This window comes from Peromyscus eremicus, chromosome 10 (genome assembly GCF_949786415.1).
Source record: "Peromyscus eremicus chromosome 10, PerEre_H2_v1, whole genome shotgun sequence".
Taxonomy (NCBI): Eukaryota; Metazoa; Chordata; class Mammalia; order Rodentia; family Cricetidae; genus Peromyscus; species Peromyscus eremicus.
In genome coordinates, this window is record NC_081426.1 from 14,002,786 (window position 1) to 14,023,199 (window position 20,414).

The 20,414-nt window shown below is 40.0% G+C and overlaps 1 protein-coding gene across 4 annotated transcripts in view; it reads right to left on the minus strand.

Moving 5' to 3' along the window:
* Ppp3r1 (protein phosphatase 3 regulatory subunit B, alpha) overlaps nucleotides 1–20,414 on the minus strand; it is a 57,293-nt gene that overhangs the window by 11,296 nt on the left and 25,583 nt on the right. For all 4 annotated transcript variants that reach the window (XM_059275413.1, XM_059275415.1, XM_059275416.1 and 1 more), the window contains exon 2: nucleotides 9,419–9,458. In XM_059275413.1, the coding sequence (XP_059131396.1) occupies nucleotides 9,419–9,458 (40 nt within the window). The remainder of the gene's footprint in view (nucleotides 1–9,418; nucleotides 9,459–20,414) is intronic.

Here is a 20,414-nt window from a genome sequence, read left to right on the forward strand (position 1 = left end):
CCTTGAGCTCAGAGATCTGCTTGGCTCTGCCTCCTGAGTGCAGATCATCTTTTCTTTACAGCTGAAAAGCTTACCTATAAATTTAAACTATGTGAACTGAAGTGACCTGAAGAAATGCCACACCCAGGCTGAAGAGTTCTTAAAGGAACCGATCAAAATTTCATGATTTTGTACTTTCAGTATGTTCTAAATACAGTCTAAATTAACTCAGACCTTGGCTTCTTTAATAACTTTAATACCTGACCTGACCTAACACACTGATGACTATCAGGGTATAGTAACTTAGCAGACCATTGACTTCCAGCGACCCTAAAGCTAAGAATGTCAACATAGCATCTGAACCTACAGCAAAGGTCTCTCTACTTTACTGTAACCCACCCACCACAGATCCTCGTCAACATTTTGGTTAAATACATTAGTTTTATAACTTTCGTTCATTTCTGCAGCTATCAAGAAAGAATTTAATGGTGACTGTGCTATTCAGTTTAACCCAACTCTCTGTTCCTGAACTATAGTCAGTTGTATTCGTGTAAAGAATAGAGAATAAATTATACTGCCGTTGGAGTCAGAGCTGTGATTCACGTTGAGTGTTTCTGCAATCCCTCAGTGACTCAAAGGATTATCTACTTTCACAAAGAGTCGCTCACTAGTCAGCACTTAGTACCATGCACCCAGAGGTCTGCACTGCCTTCTCAGGTAAATGAGGAGTTCTTCCTGTGGCCTGGACCTCCTCTTTGGTTGTTAATGACCCTCATTTCAGAGTGCTAGTCACAGCCTTGCTTGCCGTCTTTCCATCTTTTCTCCTAGCACTCCTCTAGCCTAGCATTTCTTTCTGTCTCTTCTGCTTTCTGGAACTGACTATTCTTAGTATAGAAATGCTCTGAGCAACTCATCAGAGAAACACTGAAGAGGCATATGATCTTTCAAGTCCTATAGGGTGCATGTGTCAAGGGGAACTTCCTAGACATTCAATGGCCTCAAAGGAAAGCCCCGAGGCAGCGTACTTCCTTCCAAAATTGAAAAAACTTCCGTGTATGCCAAGAAGACACATTCAAGGGTAATCTTTTAGATATGGGGCTGCATCATGACATCCCAAACTTGTGAGATAAAACTTCTAGTATACCATGGGAGGAACTAAATACCTCAGGGCAAGAGCAAGGAAATCACTCCTGTTAGCAGCACAGAAATATAATCCAAACAATCCCACCAGGTCAATAAACGACTGTAATTTTTAGGAAAGAAGGAGGATAGGACTAAAATGGGAAACAAAACTTCAGGAGAGGAAGCATGTGCTGGGAGAAAAAGCTAATTAGTAGCTGACTTTATGTTTTATAGTTATCATTCTAACTGGAAAGTTGCAAGTATTTGGGGAAATGGGGAATAGCTGGTACTCCTGAATAGTCTATTCATTTATTTCTTACTACAAGTTCCAATTGTAGGCAATCAAAAGATGAAAAATAGCCAGTCTAATAAGAATTTAAAAGCAATCCAAGAAATAAAGAAATTACTAGTTTAAAAAGAAATTTGAGTGTTTAGCAAACTCTCAAACTTGGGGAAAAGAAATATTAAGGAACAGGAAGTAAATCTCGGAACCACTGCTGGAACTGAGAGTGCGTTCTGGGACTCCAGATCGCACAACCCCTCTTCTCTGTCCTCTGGTTTTGCCTCATCACTCTCTCCTCCCTTCTTTAAGAATCCCCAAGAAAAGAGAAAGTTCTGAATCAAAGGAAGACACTGTTACATCCTCTTTGGGGGAGACTAACGGGAGAGATCTGACACAACCTCTAGTCCCTGACAAAACCCTGCTGAAAACTTCCTCAATTGGATCTAGACCCTTTGAGTTCCGCTAAAGAGCTGCAGGGTTCCCCAGCTTTATTACTTAGAAATAAGAAACGTCCATTTGCAAGGACATTTCCCCTCTACTCATCATCCCTGAAACAAGAAAAACGCCAGCCTAAGAGCACACCACACTTCACCTTCTGATCTTGTTTAGGTTTGATTTTTACTTTGTTCTCAGAGCACACCAACTATAATATGACGATTGTGTTATGTGTTTTCAGTTTCTTGATAGTTTATCCTCCTCATGCTGTTGATTTCACACAATCCCACTTAGCAGGTCTAGCTGTTTGCCTCCATCAATGACTTGATATGTTTGTGGATTTATGTGTGAGTCTACCATCCAGCCTTTGCCTCTGTCTACCTGGTCTTCTTTTCTTTCTCCTCACCCCCTTCCACTGCTTCTAAGAAACTGGATTGCCCAAGCCCATCCTCATCAAAGTACAGACAGGCAAGCTAATTATCAAACTAACTTGGGAGTAAAGAGAGAAATGCAAAAGAGGGACTTTTGGTAGCAGCAATAAGGTTTATTTAAGACAGAACACAAAGTTTTGGCTGGGCAAAGTAATACATAACCAACAGGCAACCTTGATTTCACTTTTGTGAGAACATGGGCCTGTCCCTAAAAGACAGCAGTCACTTGTAGGGGGCCAAACCCCACAGCCAGAGACCAGGCCACACCTCCCTGCAGCAACAACCCCCATTTATGGTCCTAACCAGGACCTAGCTCCTCCAGGAGCTCAAGATTCTTCAGAGACTGACTGACTGTCTGTCTGTCTCTGTCTGTCTGTCTGTCTCTCTCTCTCTCTCTCTCTCTCTCTCTCTCTCTCTCTCCTCCTCCTCCTCCCTCCCTTCCCCTCCTTTCTTCTCCCCCTCACTGTGAAGTTACTTACTGTCATAGCCTCCTTTTTCTTGATCGACTGTGGTTTTGGAGGCCATTATTGCGTTCTTCCTTTAGCATATACTGAACAACTTTGTTTAAGGCCAAGGCTGCCACTTAAAACTGTAGCATCTCGCCGCCTTCTCTCTCTCCCTCCTTCCTTCCTTCTGTTTAAGTGCATGTCTGTGTATACATGCCCTGGGAGGTCAGAGGTAAGGGGGCTGGAGCACCGGATGTGGAGTTAAAGGCAGTTGTGACCTGCCTGGTTTGGATGCTGGGAATCAACTCCAGTCTTCCACAAGAACAATATGTGCTCTTAACTGCTAAGCCATCTCTCCAGCACAAATAGTGTCATGGTCTTATTTTATTTTTTGAGACATGGTCTCACTATATAGCCCTAGCTGGCCTTTACCTCAAGAGATTTACCTGCCTCTGCCTCCAAAAATGCTGGGATTAAAGACTGAAACAGCACTGAATGTTTACCTGAGAATGTTTAAGAGCCTTGGTTAGCGAACTTCACAGTTGTCTCTTTCAATCTTACTGCTCACAAACCTACTAGCATTAGACTTCATCCGTGAGAGTTTCATTCTCGTCTACTTTCCACTTGTAACGCCCGTTCCACGTTTGCAGCTCTCCTCTTTACTCGGTGTTCCATCGAAACTCCACAACTAGTTTTTATTCTACTTTCCACCAGCTAAAACTGTGTCTTAACATGTTCTGTTTTCGCCTTGAAACGTTCTCTTGGGTTGCGACAAACTGAAAGAAAGCTGCCGCCTGCCGTGTTAGAGGAAGAATCCTATCAGAAATAATTTATCCTACTCAGTGCACTCCTGCTAATTACATAGTAACCACCGAATTCTTTTATTGGACAAATATTCAAATTCTTCGCAAAATTCGTTCTATTACATAGAATTTTCATTGTGCCTAGTATCTTCACTTCTCTTGAGTAGTGGCTAAGTGAAATGTAAGACTTTGACTCCTATTGGAATTCCCTTCCTGTCTATGAAATAAAAAGAAGGTTTGGAGGCCAGCAAGATGGCTTGGCAGTTAAAGACACTTGACAAAAAGCTGAAAACCGGAGTTCTATCCCTGCAGCACACTTGGAAGGAGGGAATGACTCCCAGCTGTACCACCCAAGCGTACACCCAAAGGACTCTGATGAAAGAATGGAATCACGTCAATCACAGAAAAGCAGACTGACTGGAGGTTATAACACTAAGCAGAATAACTCAAACTCCAAAAGAGAACACCCCATGTTTTGTCAGGTTTGAATTCATGTGTGACATGGAAGGAGAAACACTGGGGGTATGATACAGCACATTGCACACGTGATGAATGGCTTCTGCAGCCCATCACTATGTTCTCAAAGTGAGTATGTTATATATCAATAAAGACAAAAAACTTGTTTACAGACCAGCAGTTTAATATTTATATTCTGCATAAAACAGATCAACTACCAAGTGAACAAAGCAAAGTTATTACCAATATATGAAAGATTGAAGTAGTGTATTAAATATGGATAGTCACATGCATTTCAGCTATCTATTTTCTAGAACAGGAAACCGTGGTGGTTTAAGAGCCTAGACTTCAGTGGCCGGGAGATGGTTCACAGCACTCCCTGCTCTTGTAGCGAATCTGACTTCAGAGTCCAGTACCCACACATCCAGGGTGCTAACAACTGCTTCTAACTCTAGATTCAGGGGACCCTCTTCTGACCTTCCCAAACATTTGCACCCAGAGACCTAGGCATAAGCATAATTAAAAATAAAATGAGGATTTTAGACATGTATCATAAATTTAGAAAGCAAGAATTACTCATGTGGGCTTTCAGTGCTTCTAAGATTAAAATTCTTTAGCTACTTCAAAATTATCAAGTAACAGTCAAATAAATAAAGCTAGACATCACTAAGACCTCATAAACTGGATACTGGGGGATACCTGTAATTCCAGTATTCAGAAGGCAGGAAGAATAGAAGTTGAAGGTCAACTTTGGTTTCAGAGAAAGTTGAAGGCTAGCCTAATACATACATGAGACCCTGTCGCAAAAAAGTAAGTCAACAATTACTAAGGTAGATGTGGTGGCACACGCCTCGGAGGCAAGTCCATGGGAGGCTGAGGCAAAGGGACTTCAAAAACAATCTACACAGCTGCAGGTCAGGCTGGGCTACACAGCAAAGCACAAGTACAGACTGGCTCCAGAACGTGCAAACACACACACAGCAACAAACCAGGTACAAAGGAACTTAAACCGAGAAGAGCGACTTCAACTCTACAAAGCCCAAGCAACAACTCAGTGCAAGACGAGAGGATCCAAGCAAGGAAGAACTAGCCACACAAAAGAGCTAACAGGGCTGCTTCTGCTGAGGACAGCAGAATGATCTGAAACCTTGGAAGCTTCAAACTATCTTAACCTATCAACCGTCTCCAATCCAATTCCAGAGATGCCACCTTTTCCTGAGAAACACCCTTTCACTTGAGAGACCTGACTTCTTTCAAAGAAGACATCAGCTACCTGGTCATCACTAGTCCTTAAAAGAAGGCTTCATTTCTTTCTTTTGGTTCTCAGATACCAAGTCCTCAGCCCATCTCAATCCTGTTCTCCATTCCTGATGCCCAACGTTTCTGGAATAGCTATTTGGTGTTACCAAGGTTTTCTCTTAGAGCACTTTATTTATGTGCCAAGAGAAACACATTGCACACACCATCTGTCTGTTTTCTTTTCTATGGGTCCTTCCTTCCTAGCCAGGTCAGTCACTGCCCCATCCCCCTTGAGTGCACAATCTGTACACCACCTTCCTTCAAACTACTGTGCTACCCAGGGTTCCACTACAGACAACCAAATCAAATGAGTTAGCTGACAGACCACAGGCTTTGGGCTTTTGAGACACAGTTTCATTACATATTCTAGGTTGGCCTCCAACTCATGACGATCCTCCTCCCTCAGCTTCCAAATGCTGGAATCACAGATGTATGCTACCATACCAAGGCCCTAAGCATTGATTCTTAACGACAAAAGACAAAAGGGAAGGAAAGGGAGAGAGGGTGGGGTGGAAAGAGAGAAAGGTGGAAGGACTGCATTAAACTTTAAAACTTTTATAAATCACACTATGGAACTGCACTATCAACTCAAGTATTGCCGCCCTAAATATCAGGAAGCTACAAAGCAAATGTTAAACTTCTGGCCCCAGAACAGTGCAAAAACACAACAGCACAAATCACACCAGAATCCTACAGGAAAAACAGAACAAGCCCCAGGTCATTTTACCTTCCAAACCTCATGTAACTGTGTCTATGGCAGAAATTAAGTGACACGGAGAACTCTGGCTGCCAAAGAATCTGATATGTACTAAATACCAGAGCATGGTCTAAATCATGCTAACTGATGTTGATAAAGTACACTAAAACCTCATTTTCTATACTAACAGACCTACTATAAATGGAAAACAGTGTAACAGGCATGGTGCTTATGAAAGGGATTATTAAAAAACAAAACAAAACAAAAAAAATCAGCGCCAAAACCAACTTGGGGGATGAAGTTGTTCAGACACAAGAGAAATTACAATCTGAAGATTAGGGGGAGCAGGTGCATATACAGTAAGGCAGATAGGACCAAAGTAATGTAACCTTAATGTATAGGAACAGTATGACCAGGCTGGAGAGATGTCTCAGAGGTTGAGACACTGACTGTTCTTCCAGAGGTCCTGAGTTCAATTCCCAGCAACTACATGGTGGCTCACAACCCTCCATAATGAGAACTGATGCCCTCTTCTGTCGTGCAGGTGTACAAGCAGGCAGAACACTGCATACACAATAAATAAATAAATAAATCCTTAAAAAAAAAAAAAGAAAAAGAAAAAGGTAGTCTTAAAAAAAGGAAAAGAAAAAGAAACAATATGACCAAGCCCATGAGTCACATGGCTTTTATTCCTAAATCTTACATTATCAATGAAATAGACAGTAAGGAAAATAAGTTATTCTACATATCAAATATTTTTGAAGATTTAATCTCTAATCCCCACGGACTAACAGCAATTACAATATATTGAGAAAGACACTGTGGCTGTGGTCAACTCTCAAGTATCTTAAAGGTCATCAACATAAACTGAGCCTCCACAGAGCGGTCTGTTCTTGGGTCACGCCAGACAGAAGTGACCTAAGTGTTTTCAAAACTCCTGTTAAAACACATTGTTCGAGTAAACCAATTCCTAGACTAAATTAACACCCAGCCCTTCATCTAACATGTATATAAAATTGGGCTGGCAAAATGGCTCAGAGGGTAAAGGGACTTGAGGAGACCTGAGCTCAACCCCTGGATCTCACATAAAGACAGGAGAGAACTGCCTCCAGAGTTGTCTTCTAACTTCCACACATGCACACCATTTACTCATACACACAACAATAGGACTAAAATAGCCAGGCATGACATGGAAGTTTGAATAGGAATAGCCCCATAGGCTTATAGATTTGAATGCTTGGTCACTGTGAGGGACACTATTTGAAAGGATAAGGAGGTATGGCCTTGCTGGACAAAGTGTTTCACTGGGTGATAGGCTTTGAGGTTTCAGAAACCCACGCCAGGCCCAGAGGCTCTTTGTTCCTGCTGACTGTAGATCTGGATCAGAACACTCAGCTCCTAATCCAGCAACAAGCTTGCTTGCATGTCTCCACGCTCCCCACCATGATAACGGACCTAAACCTCTGAAACTGTAAGCCACAATTAATTTGTTTTTATAGGAGTTGCCATGGTCATGGTGTCTCTCCACAGCAACAGAACACTAAGAAGTTGGTACCGGGAGTGGGGTATTGCTGTTGACAGGCCTGACCATGCTGCTTGTTGGCAGAATGTGGACTTTGGATTAGGAAAGAAGCTGAACACGTTAAACTGGTCTTAACGAGCCATCCTAGCAGAAGCATGGAAGACAGTGCCAAGGGCAACTTGAACTGTGAGGGTCCAGCTCAAGAAGTTTTAGAGGGGAAGAATATGACCAGCCTAGAGACCATCCTTGTGATTATTTTGGCCAAGAATGGCTGCTTTCTGCCCTTGTCTGAAAAGAAAAGATCTACCTGAGGTTAAATTGAAGAGTTTTGGATTAATGCTATTAGAGGAGGAGATTTCTAGATAGCCTAGTATTGACTCTACCATATGGTTATTAGTGTTCACTCTTATGCAGCTTTACAGTGAAGAGTAAGCTGAGCAAGGAGAAATACAAAATGTAGTTTGAGGGAAAAAGGAGCACCAGGAAGTGTAACGAAGCTAAGTACAGATCTCAAGGAGATTAAAAAGTTTAAAGAAAAGCCTGATATGAAATGTAATGAAGGGATAATAAACCTGTCCCATGAATAAATGAATGAATGAATGTATAGGGCTATACAGGAGAACCTGCCCCATTAATTAAACAAACAAACAAATAGTAAATAGGGCTACACAGTGAGGACTGTCCCACAAACAAACAAACAATTAATTAATTAAGTAAGGCTACATAGCGAGAACCTATATCATTCATAAATAAATAAGTAAATAAATTTAAGGCTGCACAGTGACAGCGTGCTGAATAAATAAGCAAATAAATGGGTAAGGCCACATTGTGAGAGCCTGTCTAGATGACTGATTGATTGATAGATAGATAGATACATACATGCATACACACACACACACACACACACACACACACACACACACACACACACAGAGAGACAGGACTGCACAGTGAGAACCTATCTCATAAATAAATGAATGAATGAATGAATGAATGAATGAATGAATAGATGAATGAGGGGTTGGCAAAAATTGCTTAGCAGGTAAAGGTGCATGCTGCCACACCTGATAACATACCTCCAGTTGGATCCTTTGTACCAGTATGGTGCAAAGAGAAAAACCAAACCCCACAAGTTGCCCTCTGATCTCCATATGACACTGTGGCACACACACACCTTCCACCCCACCCACACATGTCGAAATAAGTAAAATACAATTAAAAATTTTTAAAAAGCCTCAAACTTTTAAGAAACATTTACAGTATCTGAAGAAGCCTTTGACAACTGCCTTTCATTCAGTTACCCACCCCACTTCATCTGGATCTAAAAAAACTGCAAAATACCAACTGAACACATCTGTTTCTCCTTCCTGAAGGTACAGAAGGATCTACTTTCCAGTCCATAGATAGCTAACTGGGCCAGGTGACAAGTGCTAGCCCACAAAATACCAGCTTTCCTGTTCTTGTAATTCTATTTCCCAAAGAATTTTGGGAGTACTGGGTACAGCTATTAACATTACAAAACAAAGGAGTCCAGATCTTTCCATCAACAAACAGAAAAAAAACAGAACAACAACAACAAAAAAAAACCAAAAAACAAAAACAAAAACAAAAAAAAAAACCATGGTAACAAATTCACTTTGAAACTGCAAAGAACCCTCTGTGAACTTAAGTCATAGAGATTTGGGGGTTTATAACATGTAATTACAACATTGTGCAGCTATTAATCATAAAATCTGTTTTGTTTTTTTTTTTAATTCTCTACTCTGGTAACGAAAAGAATATCTGATCCATGTGTTCTCCATTTTAAATGTGGGCTACATTTGATACAAAATCAATAAGTAAGCATCATAGAGATGTAAAACACACACACACACACACACACACACACACACACACACACATTTATAAGAAAAACAAATGGTTGTTGCAATTATATTCAACTTACAGTGTGAGCACATTTCCAACGGGTAACTCGCCTCATTTCCCTGAGGGAGGAAGAAAGAATCAATTAGTTATGAGATACAGTAAAACGTCTTTGGAATATTAAACAACTTTTTTTTAATGTGACAAAACAGGTAAATGAGCCATAAATTTATGTTTGGAATTATAAACTATACTTTTTAACTGATAAGAAAATATAGTGAGCAATATGGTAGACAAAAGAGTTAAGTTATCATTAAGACTTATGCAAGCATTTGATTAAAATACAGTTCAAGTATCTTTAATACTATAAACACACCACACACAAAATACACGTTAGAGACTATCAATGCACTCATTTGTCTTGCTGGATAAACTAAGTTTATTTTGTTTCTTTTTCTGAGAAACTGTTCCAAGGCCCAGACCGCCTTGACTCCCTATGTAGGTAAGGATGACGTTGAACTCCTGAATCTCCTGCCTCAACCCCAAGTTCTGAGATTACAGGCCTGTGTCAACAGATCAGGATAATGAACTTATTTTGATAAAAAGCTCAGAGTGAAGCATTCCTATCATTTCTGCTTAATTAAAGCTTAATGAGACTGTTAAGAAGAAAAACCTTGTTATCAATTATACACATTCAGTAAAAGAGAATTTTCCAAATCCTGTACAACTGAAATATTAGTGAAATGCTAACAGGAACATGAAGCTCAATATAAAACAGCAAGCCATTTAAAACTACTTCTAAGTATTTCTTTACATAAGAAGTCACCCTGTCCTCTAATTTCTAGAAAACGTACAGGCCTAGATTTCCTAAAGCTAACATGTTTTAAACTTACATAGTAAGAAAGCCTACAGAATTCAAGCATTGTACAATATTACCAGGTTAGTCACAAGATCACTTGATGATAAAGTCCTTAAATAAATCCCTCTGCTTGGTGTACAAGATATTGTCTGTTTGGTGCTGTGGGATGTATGGCAAATGTGTTGCTAATTAATCAATAAAACACTGATTGGCCGTTGGCTAGGCAGGAAGTATAGGCGGGGCAAGGAGGAGAATAAAGCTGGGAAGTGGAAGGCTGAGTCAGAGAGACACTGCCAGCCACACTGCCAGCCGCCACGATGAGAAACAGCATGTGAAGATGCCGGTAAGCCACAAGCCATGTGGCAAGGTATAGATTAAAGGAAATGGATTAATTTAAGCTATAAGAACAGTTAGCAAGAAGCCTGCCACGGCCATACAGTTTGAAAGCAACATAAGTCTCTGTGTTTACTTGGTCGGGTCTGAGAGGCTGTGGGACTGGCAGGTGAGAGAGATTTGCCCTGACTGTGGGCCAGGCAGGAAAACTCCAGCTACAGTTTGGCTTTTTTGGACAGAGTCTTATTATGCAACGCTGTCTGCTTCTACCTAACATGTATAGGAGAAGTTATTCCCAGACTAGATAAATACTTAAACTATCGCTTCAATTTCATCCAGTTACTCAACAGCTAGAGACAATGTCCAAATCAGCTGTATTGTGTTCAGTACCATGGGAGCAGATTCTAAGACGGTCACAGAATTGTGTTGTCCTCCACTGTGTAGTCTGCCTTAACAGAATCTGATGTCAAACTAAGGTATGATTAAAATTAACTCTGTAATTAGGTTTAAATTACCGCAGATTCTATTCTGCTGACAGTCTTGTATTGTTCAGCTTGCATACTTCGGTCATGTGGCAAGGAACTATGTCCTAGCTGGTCTGGAACTCACTCTGCAGCCCAAATTAGCCTTGAACTCAGAGACCCACCGGCTTCTGCTGCCAAATGCTGGGATTAAAGGTGTGCAAAGCCATGCCTGGCATGGACTTGTGGATTTTATGAGATTGAACTATAATCACTTACCAATATTATCTAATCTAATGCTTAAATCACTTCAAATATAGCCAGTTCCTATCCGGTGAGTTGGTTCCTGTGTCCTTCAGATATGTGCACATCCTTCTGCACACTTCACACCACATTATGCTTTCCATCCTAGGACCAGGAATCAATGATTTTCTCCAAGAACTAGCCTCCTTTTGGAAAGAGAACCACTTTTAAGTCTCTAATTTTTTTCTTTTTTTAAAAAAATAATTTATTTTTATCTTTTATGTGCACTGGTGTTTTGCCTGCGGTGCCTGTGTGAGGGTGTCGGATCCCCTGGAACTGGAGATAGACAGTTGTAAACCGCCATGTGGGTGCTGGGAATTGAACCCAGGTCCTCTGGAAGAACAGTCAGTGCTCTTAACCGCAGAGTCATCTCTCCAGCCCTTAAGTCCCTAATTTTAATCTGATTTATTCATACTTTTATGTTTTTATACTATAATTAATTTCTAGCATATCTGATTCTTCTTTCATGGTACTATCTGGGTGTAACTTTACTATGGAAATTTACATCTGATTAAACTGATGTACTAATAATCTAAATATTTTTTCTATATGTAAAGACAAGAGTCTACTATTAACCTTCTTTAACAAAACCATTGTAAGGAAAACTACACACATATAATGCATTATGGTAGGCATGATCAAAGTATCAACTGTATGTTCTCAATACTATTCCCCCAATGTATAACTTTGAGAGTGTAATCAGTCTATGGATATCCTGCAAGCTTGTGTGCATGCACCTGTCTGTCAAGAACTTACAGAACCTAGGCTCAGAGGAAAGACTGTCACTAGAGATAAAACTTTACAACTTTGGGGGCTGGAGAGATGGCTCAGAGGTTAAGAGCACTGACTGCTCTTCCAGAGGTCCTGAGTTCAATTCCCAGCAACCACATGGTGGCTCACAACCATCTGTGATGAGATCTGGTGCCCTCTTCTAGCCTGCAGGGATAACACTGTATATATAATAAATAAATAAATCTTAAAAAAAAAAAAAAAAACACTTTACAACTTTGAAATTTTCAATTATCAACATGTACATGGTTAACTTATCCCACCCACAAGACCCCACAGAACACAAATCCAAGCTCAGTGGGCAGGGAATTGCCTATAGTTCCAGTACTTAAGAAGCTGAGGCAAGAGGATCACTTAGGCCTATTTTTTAAGCTGGCCTACAAAACACAGCTCAGACAGTTTTTCAAAACTACAAAGAGGAGAAGGGTAAGCACAGTGACATACACCTTTAACACCAGCAACTGAGAGACAGAGGCAGGTGGATCTGTGAATTTGCAACCAGCCTGATCTACATATCAAGTTACAGAACAGTGAGGCCCTGTCTCGAAACAATAACAATAAAGTAAAATTAAAACTAAAACATCAATAAAAAAGAACAGCAACTAAAATTTAAAGAATTTGAAGAAGAGAAAATTGTGAACTGCCAAACACTAAATGAGAAAAAGAAAAGAAAAAAGAGGTAGAAAGTGGGAGTTTTGGCTTCTGTCTATAATCCTAGCATACCAGCAACTGGAAGGGAGAGCCAGGAAGATCGGCAGTTCAAGGCCAGCCTCACCTACATTAGATTATTTCAAAACAACAAAAAAACCTAATCCAACTGAACATGGTTCTATGGTAAAGGTTTTAAGTCTATCATGGCTCTATCATAATCTGAATTATTCTATAATATTTTCTTAGAACATAAGTGTTTATGTATTCTATTAATATGTAATCTATTACTAGGATTCATATAATAGGATTATAAACAAACTAAGGAAAAAGTTTAATCAGGAAGAGATTAAGCATAATAACAGGGACAATAATTCCCAATTTCTTTTTACTGTAGATTTTCAATGAATCATAAGAACAGCACAAACTGAATTTGACCAGTAACTGTAAACTATGTTGGTTGCTAGACCACAAGGAATGACCCACATTATCCATTCCCCTCCTCCCTGCTAAGTGTCTTTAAAGTGACCTTAGGAGATGAAATTTTCAAAATGGCTTGCTGATCTAGTCTAACATAATCACATTTACCTTTGTAAAAATGTGTATGTATGGGTGTGTTGCCTCCAAGTATGCCTCTGTTCCATTTGCAAGCCTGGTACCCTTGGAGGCCCAAAGAGGACATAGGTTCCCCAGGGTCTAGAGTCACAGATGGTTAACTGCCATGTGGGTGTGAAGTCCTGTGGAGAAGCAGTCAGAGCCCCTAACCACTGAGCCTCTCTCCAGCCCTCACATACCTTCTTATCAGTCATACAAAGAGACGACATTATTCTAGGTCTTCCTCCTAGGGAATGTATCAGTGCACTTCAACTTCCTCAGTAGCAAATGCCTGCTTTCTTCACCATGCTCTTTAGTGCAGGATACAGAACATACTTACATATTCTAATCCCATAAATAGGCTTTCATAGATAGGAAGTCAAATGATGACTACCAACCACTATGGATGAACTTTCAACCATCCACTCACAAATGGTTCTTTCCTCTGTGTCAACCTTTAATCTGTCCAAGAACGTCTGAGACCTCAACATTAAAGAAACTCAAAAAAGGGGTGTGGGGGTGTGGTCTATATCCAAAATGGTGTTTTACAAAGCAATCAGTATACTGCAGGCAATCACTGCACGAGACTTAAGTGTCAGGATTTAAGAATACAATCCAAACGTATAAGCTACACATTGAGTATTATCAGATGCAGCAAAGGCTTTTTTTTTTTTTTTATACAAGAAAGCCTTCACACAGATACAATCTGCTGGTCCTCCCATGTGATGTGTCCTAACAATGACATTGCTCTTCAAAGGAAATCTTAAAGGCCTAAAATCCTTCAGATGCCTCAAATGTATTAATTGAAAATTTAATTACCTTTAAACTAGAACTAAGTGAAGACATTTTCAAAGTAGAATAATGAGCTAATAGACCTAAGAAACACTCTAGAAGTTAATGGAAAATAATTATGGATGGAAAGGGGGCACTCTAACATTTACTAGATGAAAAAAGTGAAGTAACATTTATGTTGCTGGATCCTTGCTAAGAGACTTCACATTCATATTCTCATTTATCCTCCAAGTTATCCTTCAAGTCATCAGGATAATAAGGTTAAGCAGCAAGCACACAAAGACAGAAACAAAATTTGAACTAATTTGGTGATAAAAAAAAAACTGTAATACCAATACTCTTTGGTTTGTTGCACAAAATATAAAGGGAAGGAACACTTTGAAATTAATTTCACAAAACCAGTACCATCCCCAAACCAAAGCCAAATAAAGAGAACAAAAACAGAAAACCACAAATCCATTTCCCTGAAGAACAGCAATGCAAAGATTCTCAACAAAATATTTACAAAATGAATTCAGGAATACATTAAAATGATCCTACATCATGACCAAGTAGATTTCATCCCTGAAATTCAAGGTTGGTTCAACATATGCAATCAATAAATGTAATACAATCTATAAAGTTAGAACAGTTATCACACAGTCATCACAACGGATGCAGAAAAGGCACTGGACAAAGTTTAACCAACTTTCATGATGAAAGTCCTGGAGACATGAGGAATAGATGGATATACCTCAAAATAATAAAGGCTCTACACAACAAGCCAATGGCCAATACTGTATTGAATGGAGGAGAACAAAAAGATTTCCTTGGATACCAGGAACAGAGACACCCACTCACCTCTCTTACTCAATGAAGTGCCCCAAACCTTAACCATAGCAACAAGGAAGAGAAAGATACAAAGGGGATAAAAATAAAAACACAAGAAACCAAACTGTCCCTATTCGTAGATGAAGTAATTCTGTTAAAAGACCCTATAGATCCAACAAAAACTGTCAGAATAAACACTTTCAGTAAAGTCGCAGAACACAAAATCAATGTATAAAAGTCAGCAGCCTTCAAATATACAAACAATAAACTCACAGAGAAAGAAATTAGGAAAAATGTCTCATTCATAATAGCTTACCCCAGAATAAAGTACCTAGGGATAAACCTAACCAAGTGAAAGACCTCTCTCAAAGCTTCAATACAATGAAAAAGAAAACCCAGACAACACACTGGACAAGAGACAGGACTGCCATGCTCCTTGATTGACAGAATCAATATTGTAAAATGACCATATGGCCAAAAGCAATCCAGTCACAATGCAATGCCCATCAAAATGCCAATGTCATTCTTCAGAGAACTAGGAAAAAAAAAACCACAATCCGAGAACTCATATGGACAGCCAAAACAACTCTAAGAGACACAGCTGGGGGCGTCTTAATACCTGATCTCAAACGAGACAAGAGTTACAGTCACTAACAAATAGCCTGATACTGGCATAAACACAGACAGAAGAACTCTAGATCAAAGCTATGGCTACCTAATTTTTGAGAAAGGCTCAAAAACATGTAGTGGAAAAGAGATTCTTCAACAAATGGTGCTGGAAACTGAGTATCCGGACAGAAGAATGAAGTTAGGTATGATCTTTTGCCCACTCAGTGTGGATGGAAAGCCTTATCCTAATACCTGGAATGCTGACATGGCTGGTAGAACACACAGGGAATGCCCTTCAAAATACAGGCTTAGGCAAGAACTCCCCAAGAGTCTAGGAACTAGCTCCGAGAATCAGCAGAAGGGACTCCATGAAAGTCAAGTTTCTAACAGCTAAGGAAGCTAACAGCAGAACAGACAACCACAGGACAGGAGAAGAGAATCAGTAACCACACTCCAGGCAGACAGCTAGTACCCAGAATTTAAAAAGAACCACAAAAACTAAACACCAAATCATCAATGGACTAATTAAAAGAAGACACCCTCCCTCAAAAAAACACAAATACCCCACAAGTGACCAGTACATATTTTTTAAATTGTTCAACATCCCTACTCATCTGGGAAATGCAAACTAAAATTACTTTGGGGATGCTACCTCACCCCATTAACAACGGCTCGCATCAAGAAATCTAACAACAAATGTCGACAAGGAGGTGAGAAAAGAACCCTTAATCACAGCTGGTAGAGGGCGAGGCAGTACATTGTTAAGGAGGTCAGTATGAAGGCAGCTCAAAAAAATTAAAAACAGAACTATCATATGACCCAGAAAACCATTCCTCGGCATATCCCCAATGGTATCCCTCCACTATCACAGATACTTGTGCATTCATGCTAGAAGAGACCATCACAGATGAATGGACAATGAAAGTGTGACATACATCTTTTCATCTATTTGTACATTTATTTATATTTATATATTTAATATATTATATTAAAATAAGGTCATAGTGTTCTCAGGAAATTAGATGGGTCAGAAAAGTATAATTAATACTAACCAAGGCACCTTAAGTTCAGAATGACAGTGGCATGTTATTTCTCATATGCAGATTCCTAGTCTGTAAAGTATACATGAATGTGGGGGTAAGGTCTAAAAGAACTAGAAAAAAGACCAAGAGAGTGTAAAATTAGGTGAAGAGAAGCCTTGGGTGGCAGGGTAGAGTAAAGGGATACATGAGATATATAAAAGAGGAAAAAGGATTGGGAAGGGTGGATATGGGAGGGGTGAAGGGTAACAGAAGTAGGGGAGGCGAAGGAGAAGGAAAAAAAATCACTAAAACAGTTGCAAAGTGCCATAATGATATTTAAGACTTGGTATGCTATTTTAATAGAAATCTCAGCTTTGTTCCAATATATCACAAAAAAAAAAAAGCTTATACACATTATACAAGAGAAACATAGAAGCTATTTTCCCACCTGAGAAAATACCCAAGGGGCTAAGCTGGCGTAGCAATGCTGAGTTTCTAACACAACAGTCATAATCACACAAGGTTGTCAGCAGACAGCAAGAGCCAGGTGAGGGGGGTGGACAAGGGAAGTGAAGGAAACGTAAAATACCATGACATGAAGCTGTACTAACACCTTCCTGTACATAGGTTACAATATTAACTTGGTACTAGAGTCTAATTTTAGGTCAAACATACATAATAAAACCCCCAATCAAAATTTCATAGGCATGACATCTTCAATTATTGCAGTTGAAAAAATGGTCTCTAAGACAAGAAATAATGAAATCCTAGCAGAAGGCCAGGTGGTGAGAAACCACACTGACTAATGGCCACAGAGCTGAAATGCCCAAAGAACACTAAGCTCGGGCAGCCATTATAATCATAATCATGTGACAGCTGAAGGTAGGGCACTGTAGGCTAGGCACTTAAAGTTTGAATGAAAAACTTGTGATATCCAGAAGGCAGATAACAAAAGGCATTAGAAGAAATAAAGGAAAGTGCTCTCCAACAGAAAGAAATGACTTTGCAGGAGACTGAAGAATAATTTATTAGCCAACAAACTATGGCCCAAGCCAAGTCAGGTCTACCACCAGCTTTTTATTCATACAATATGAATGAGAGGAAAGGGAGGAAGCCCTGACCAGTAATATAAAAAGTGACCCATCCAATGTAACAACATTGTTCAACAATAAAAAGAAATAAACTGATTCTTTTTTTGGATTTCTTAGATGGTCTTGATGAAGTTGGCCTCAAATCCACAAACCTGCTCAGCCTCCTAAGTACTTAGATTACTGACATGCATCATCATGCCCAGCTATCATATCGATTCATGGAATACCGACTCACCATAGGAACACTTTGCTAAAGAACAGAAGGATAACATATATAAAATGGAATTCGTAGGCCACATAGTGATTCTGTGTTTAGCATTTGACGGGCCGTTTCCCAAACAACTATAACATTTACACTCCCACCATCAACTTTTCACATGCCTGCCATACTGATCTTTTTGTTTTTGTCTCTAGTATTTTAATGATGATGCTGCCCACATGGGAATGGACAGCTACATGCCAGAGAAGGCTGAAACACAGTGAGACACCGAAAGCCAGACAGTTTTCACTATTTATAAGCTCACCAGGTATCAGCGAGCTTCCTTCAGAACATCAAGTACAGTATTAAAGAGGCAGCTGTCGGTTCTTTCAGGCCTAGCCTTTGGTGACAGAAAGCAAGCTAGGGCCAGGTTACAAGACCTGAACCTTCAGAACAAGGAACTTGTGTACAAGAGCCAGGGAAAACAGAGAGACCTAAGGCAAAGGCCTACTTTGAGACAGTAGCAAAGAGTTTCTAAAAGACGGTGGAGGAAATCATTGTCCTCACTTCAGTCAGTGTCTGAGGTTGTAATGGTCCTCTCCTGGCAGGCAGAGCTTAGGAAACATGGTTTATGCATTCAAAAGTGGCAAACTGTTAAACCGCCCCTTAACTCTGGCTCTGAGTTTCTTATTCTGTGAAACAATATATTCCTTATTGTTTAAGCCACCTTGACACTTATAACCAAATATACCCAATAGATACATTTTCTACTTTAATAATCACTGTACCGTGCAGACACAGGGCTGCACAAAGAGATAAAAACGAGATTATGTGGGCTGAAGAGATGCATCAGTGGGTAAAAAGTTCTTGCTGCCCCAGTGTGAGGACTGGGATTCCTAATACCCACATACCTGGTGGGCATGACAATCACCCTGTAATCCCAGTGCTTGGACGGTAGAGACAGGGGATCCCTTAGCAAGCTGGCTAGCTAGACCAGTCCAATAGGTAAACTCTATGTTCAACTGAAAGATGAACATACACACACACACCCTCTAAATCATCAAGTGGACATCTTACAGCTACAAAGGGAGGAAAAAACAAAAACAAAAAACAAGATCAAGGCTCTGTACCATTTGTACATTACAGAATATCACCTGAAACTCAGTGAAGCTATGTAACAGAATGAAGTGTTTTATCAACGCTTAAGATTTCTTGACTTTAGGGCTGGAGAGATGGCTCAGAGGTTAAGAGCACTGGCTGCTCTTCCTAAAGGTCCTGAGTTCAATTCCCAGCAACCACATGGTGGCTCACAACCATCTATCATGAGATCTGGTGCCCTCTTCTGGCCTGCAGGGATACATGCAGACAGAGCACCGTATATATAATTAATAAATAAATCTTTAAAAAAAAAAAAAGATTTCTTGACTTTATACACCCATGAGTAATGTGACTAGAATCAATGTAACAAAATCCACAAATTCCTACATATAAAGTTCAAACTGGGCAAGCAGAAACATGGCCTTATGACAGCCCTACGGCAGCACTTGGGACACTGTACCAAGACTCCTTCATCCCAGGCATCTGACCCCTCTATGCTATGAACATCTCTAGCACTGTCTTTTTTTGACTTCCCATCTTTGTGCCTGGCAATGCTTGCTGTATGTAGTAAATGAATATTAAATTTTGCTCACAATGAAATCAAAAGTTTAGAATTACACTCTCAGTTCATCAATTGTTTCTTGACTATTCAGAAAAAGTAAAATTAGTTTAAAAAGAAAAGTAATCACTATTCATATTTTGAGCTTCTTAAAAACTGAAAAAATGTACTACTTATAAATAAAAATAACACTCTTACACATAACTCTCTATATAAATATGTAATAATCTTTAAGCAGAACACTTCTCTAACTTTCAGAATCAACGATACTTTTCTCTGGGGCACACTTTCCCAGTGTGCCTAATACACACCTTGACGGCTCTGTAATTGTCTGGGGGAACGGAGTAGTTTTTCACAAAATGCCACTGGCACAGAATTTATCAAACAAAGAGAAAGGCAAACCAGACAGGGAAAAGGATTAGAAACAAGGGCTGGAGAGATGGCTCAGCAGCAGCTAAGAGCATCTGGTTGCTCTTCCAGAGGTCCCCAAGTTCAATTCCCAGCAACCACATGGTGGCTCACAACCATCTGTAATGAGATCTGGTGCCCTCTTCTGGCCTGCAGGCAAACATGCAGACAGAATACTATACATATTAATTAATTAATTAATAAAATTAGAAACAAAGCACCAAAAACTGAAAACGGTAGGAGGTATTTGAGGAACAGCCTGATTTGGATAAAGAATCAGAACAGCAAGAAACTGCGGGTCAGGGCATACAACCATGCAACGAAGTTTAAAGTTTAGATCTAGAAGAGGCAGCAGTAGCCGGGCGGTGGTGGCGCACGCCTTTAATCCCAGCACTCGGGAGGCAGAGCCAGGCGGATCTCTGTGAGTTCAAGGCCAGCCTGGGCTACCAAGTGAGTTCCAGGAAAGGCGCAAAGCTACACAGAGAAACCCTGTCTCGAAAAAA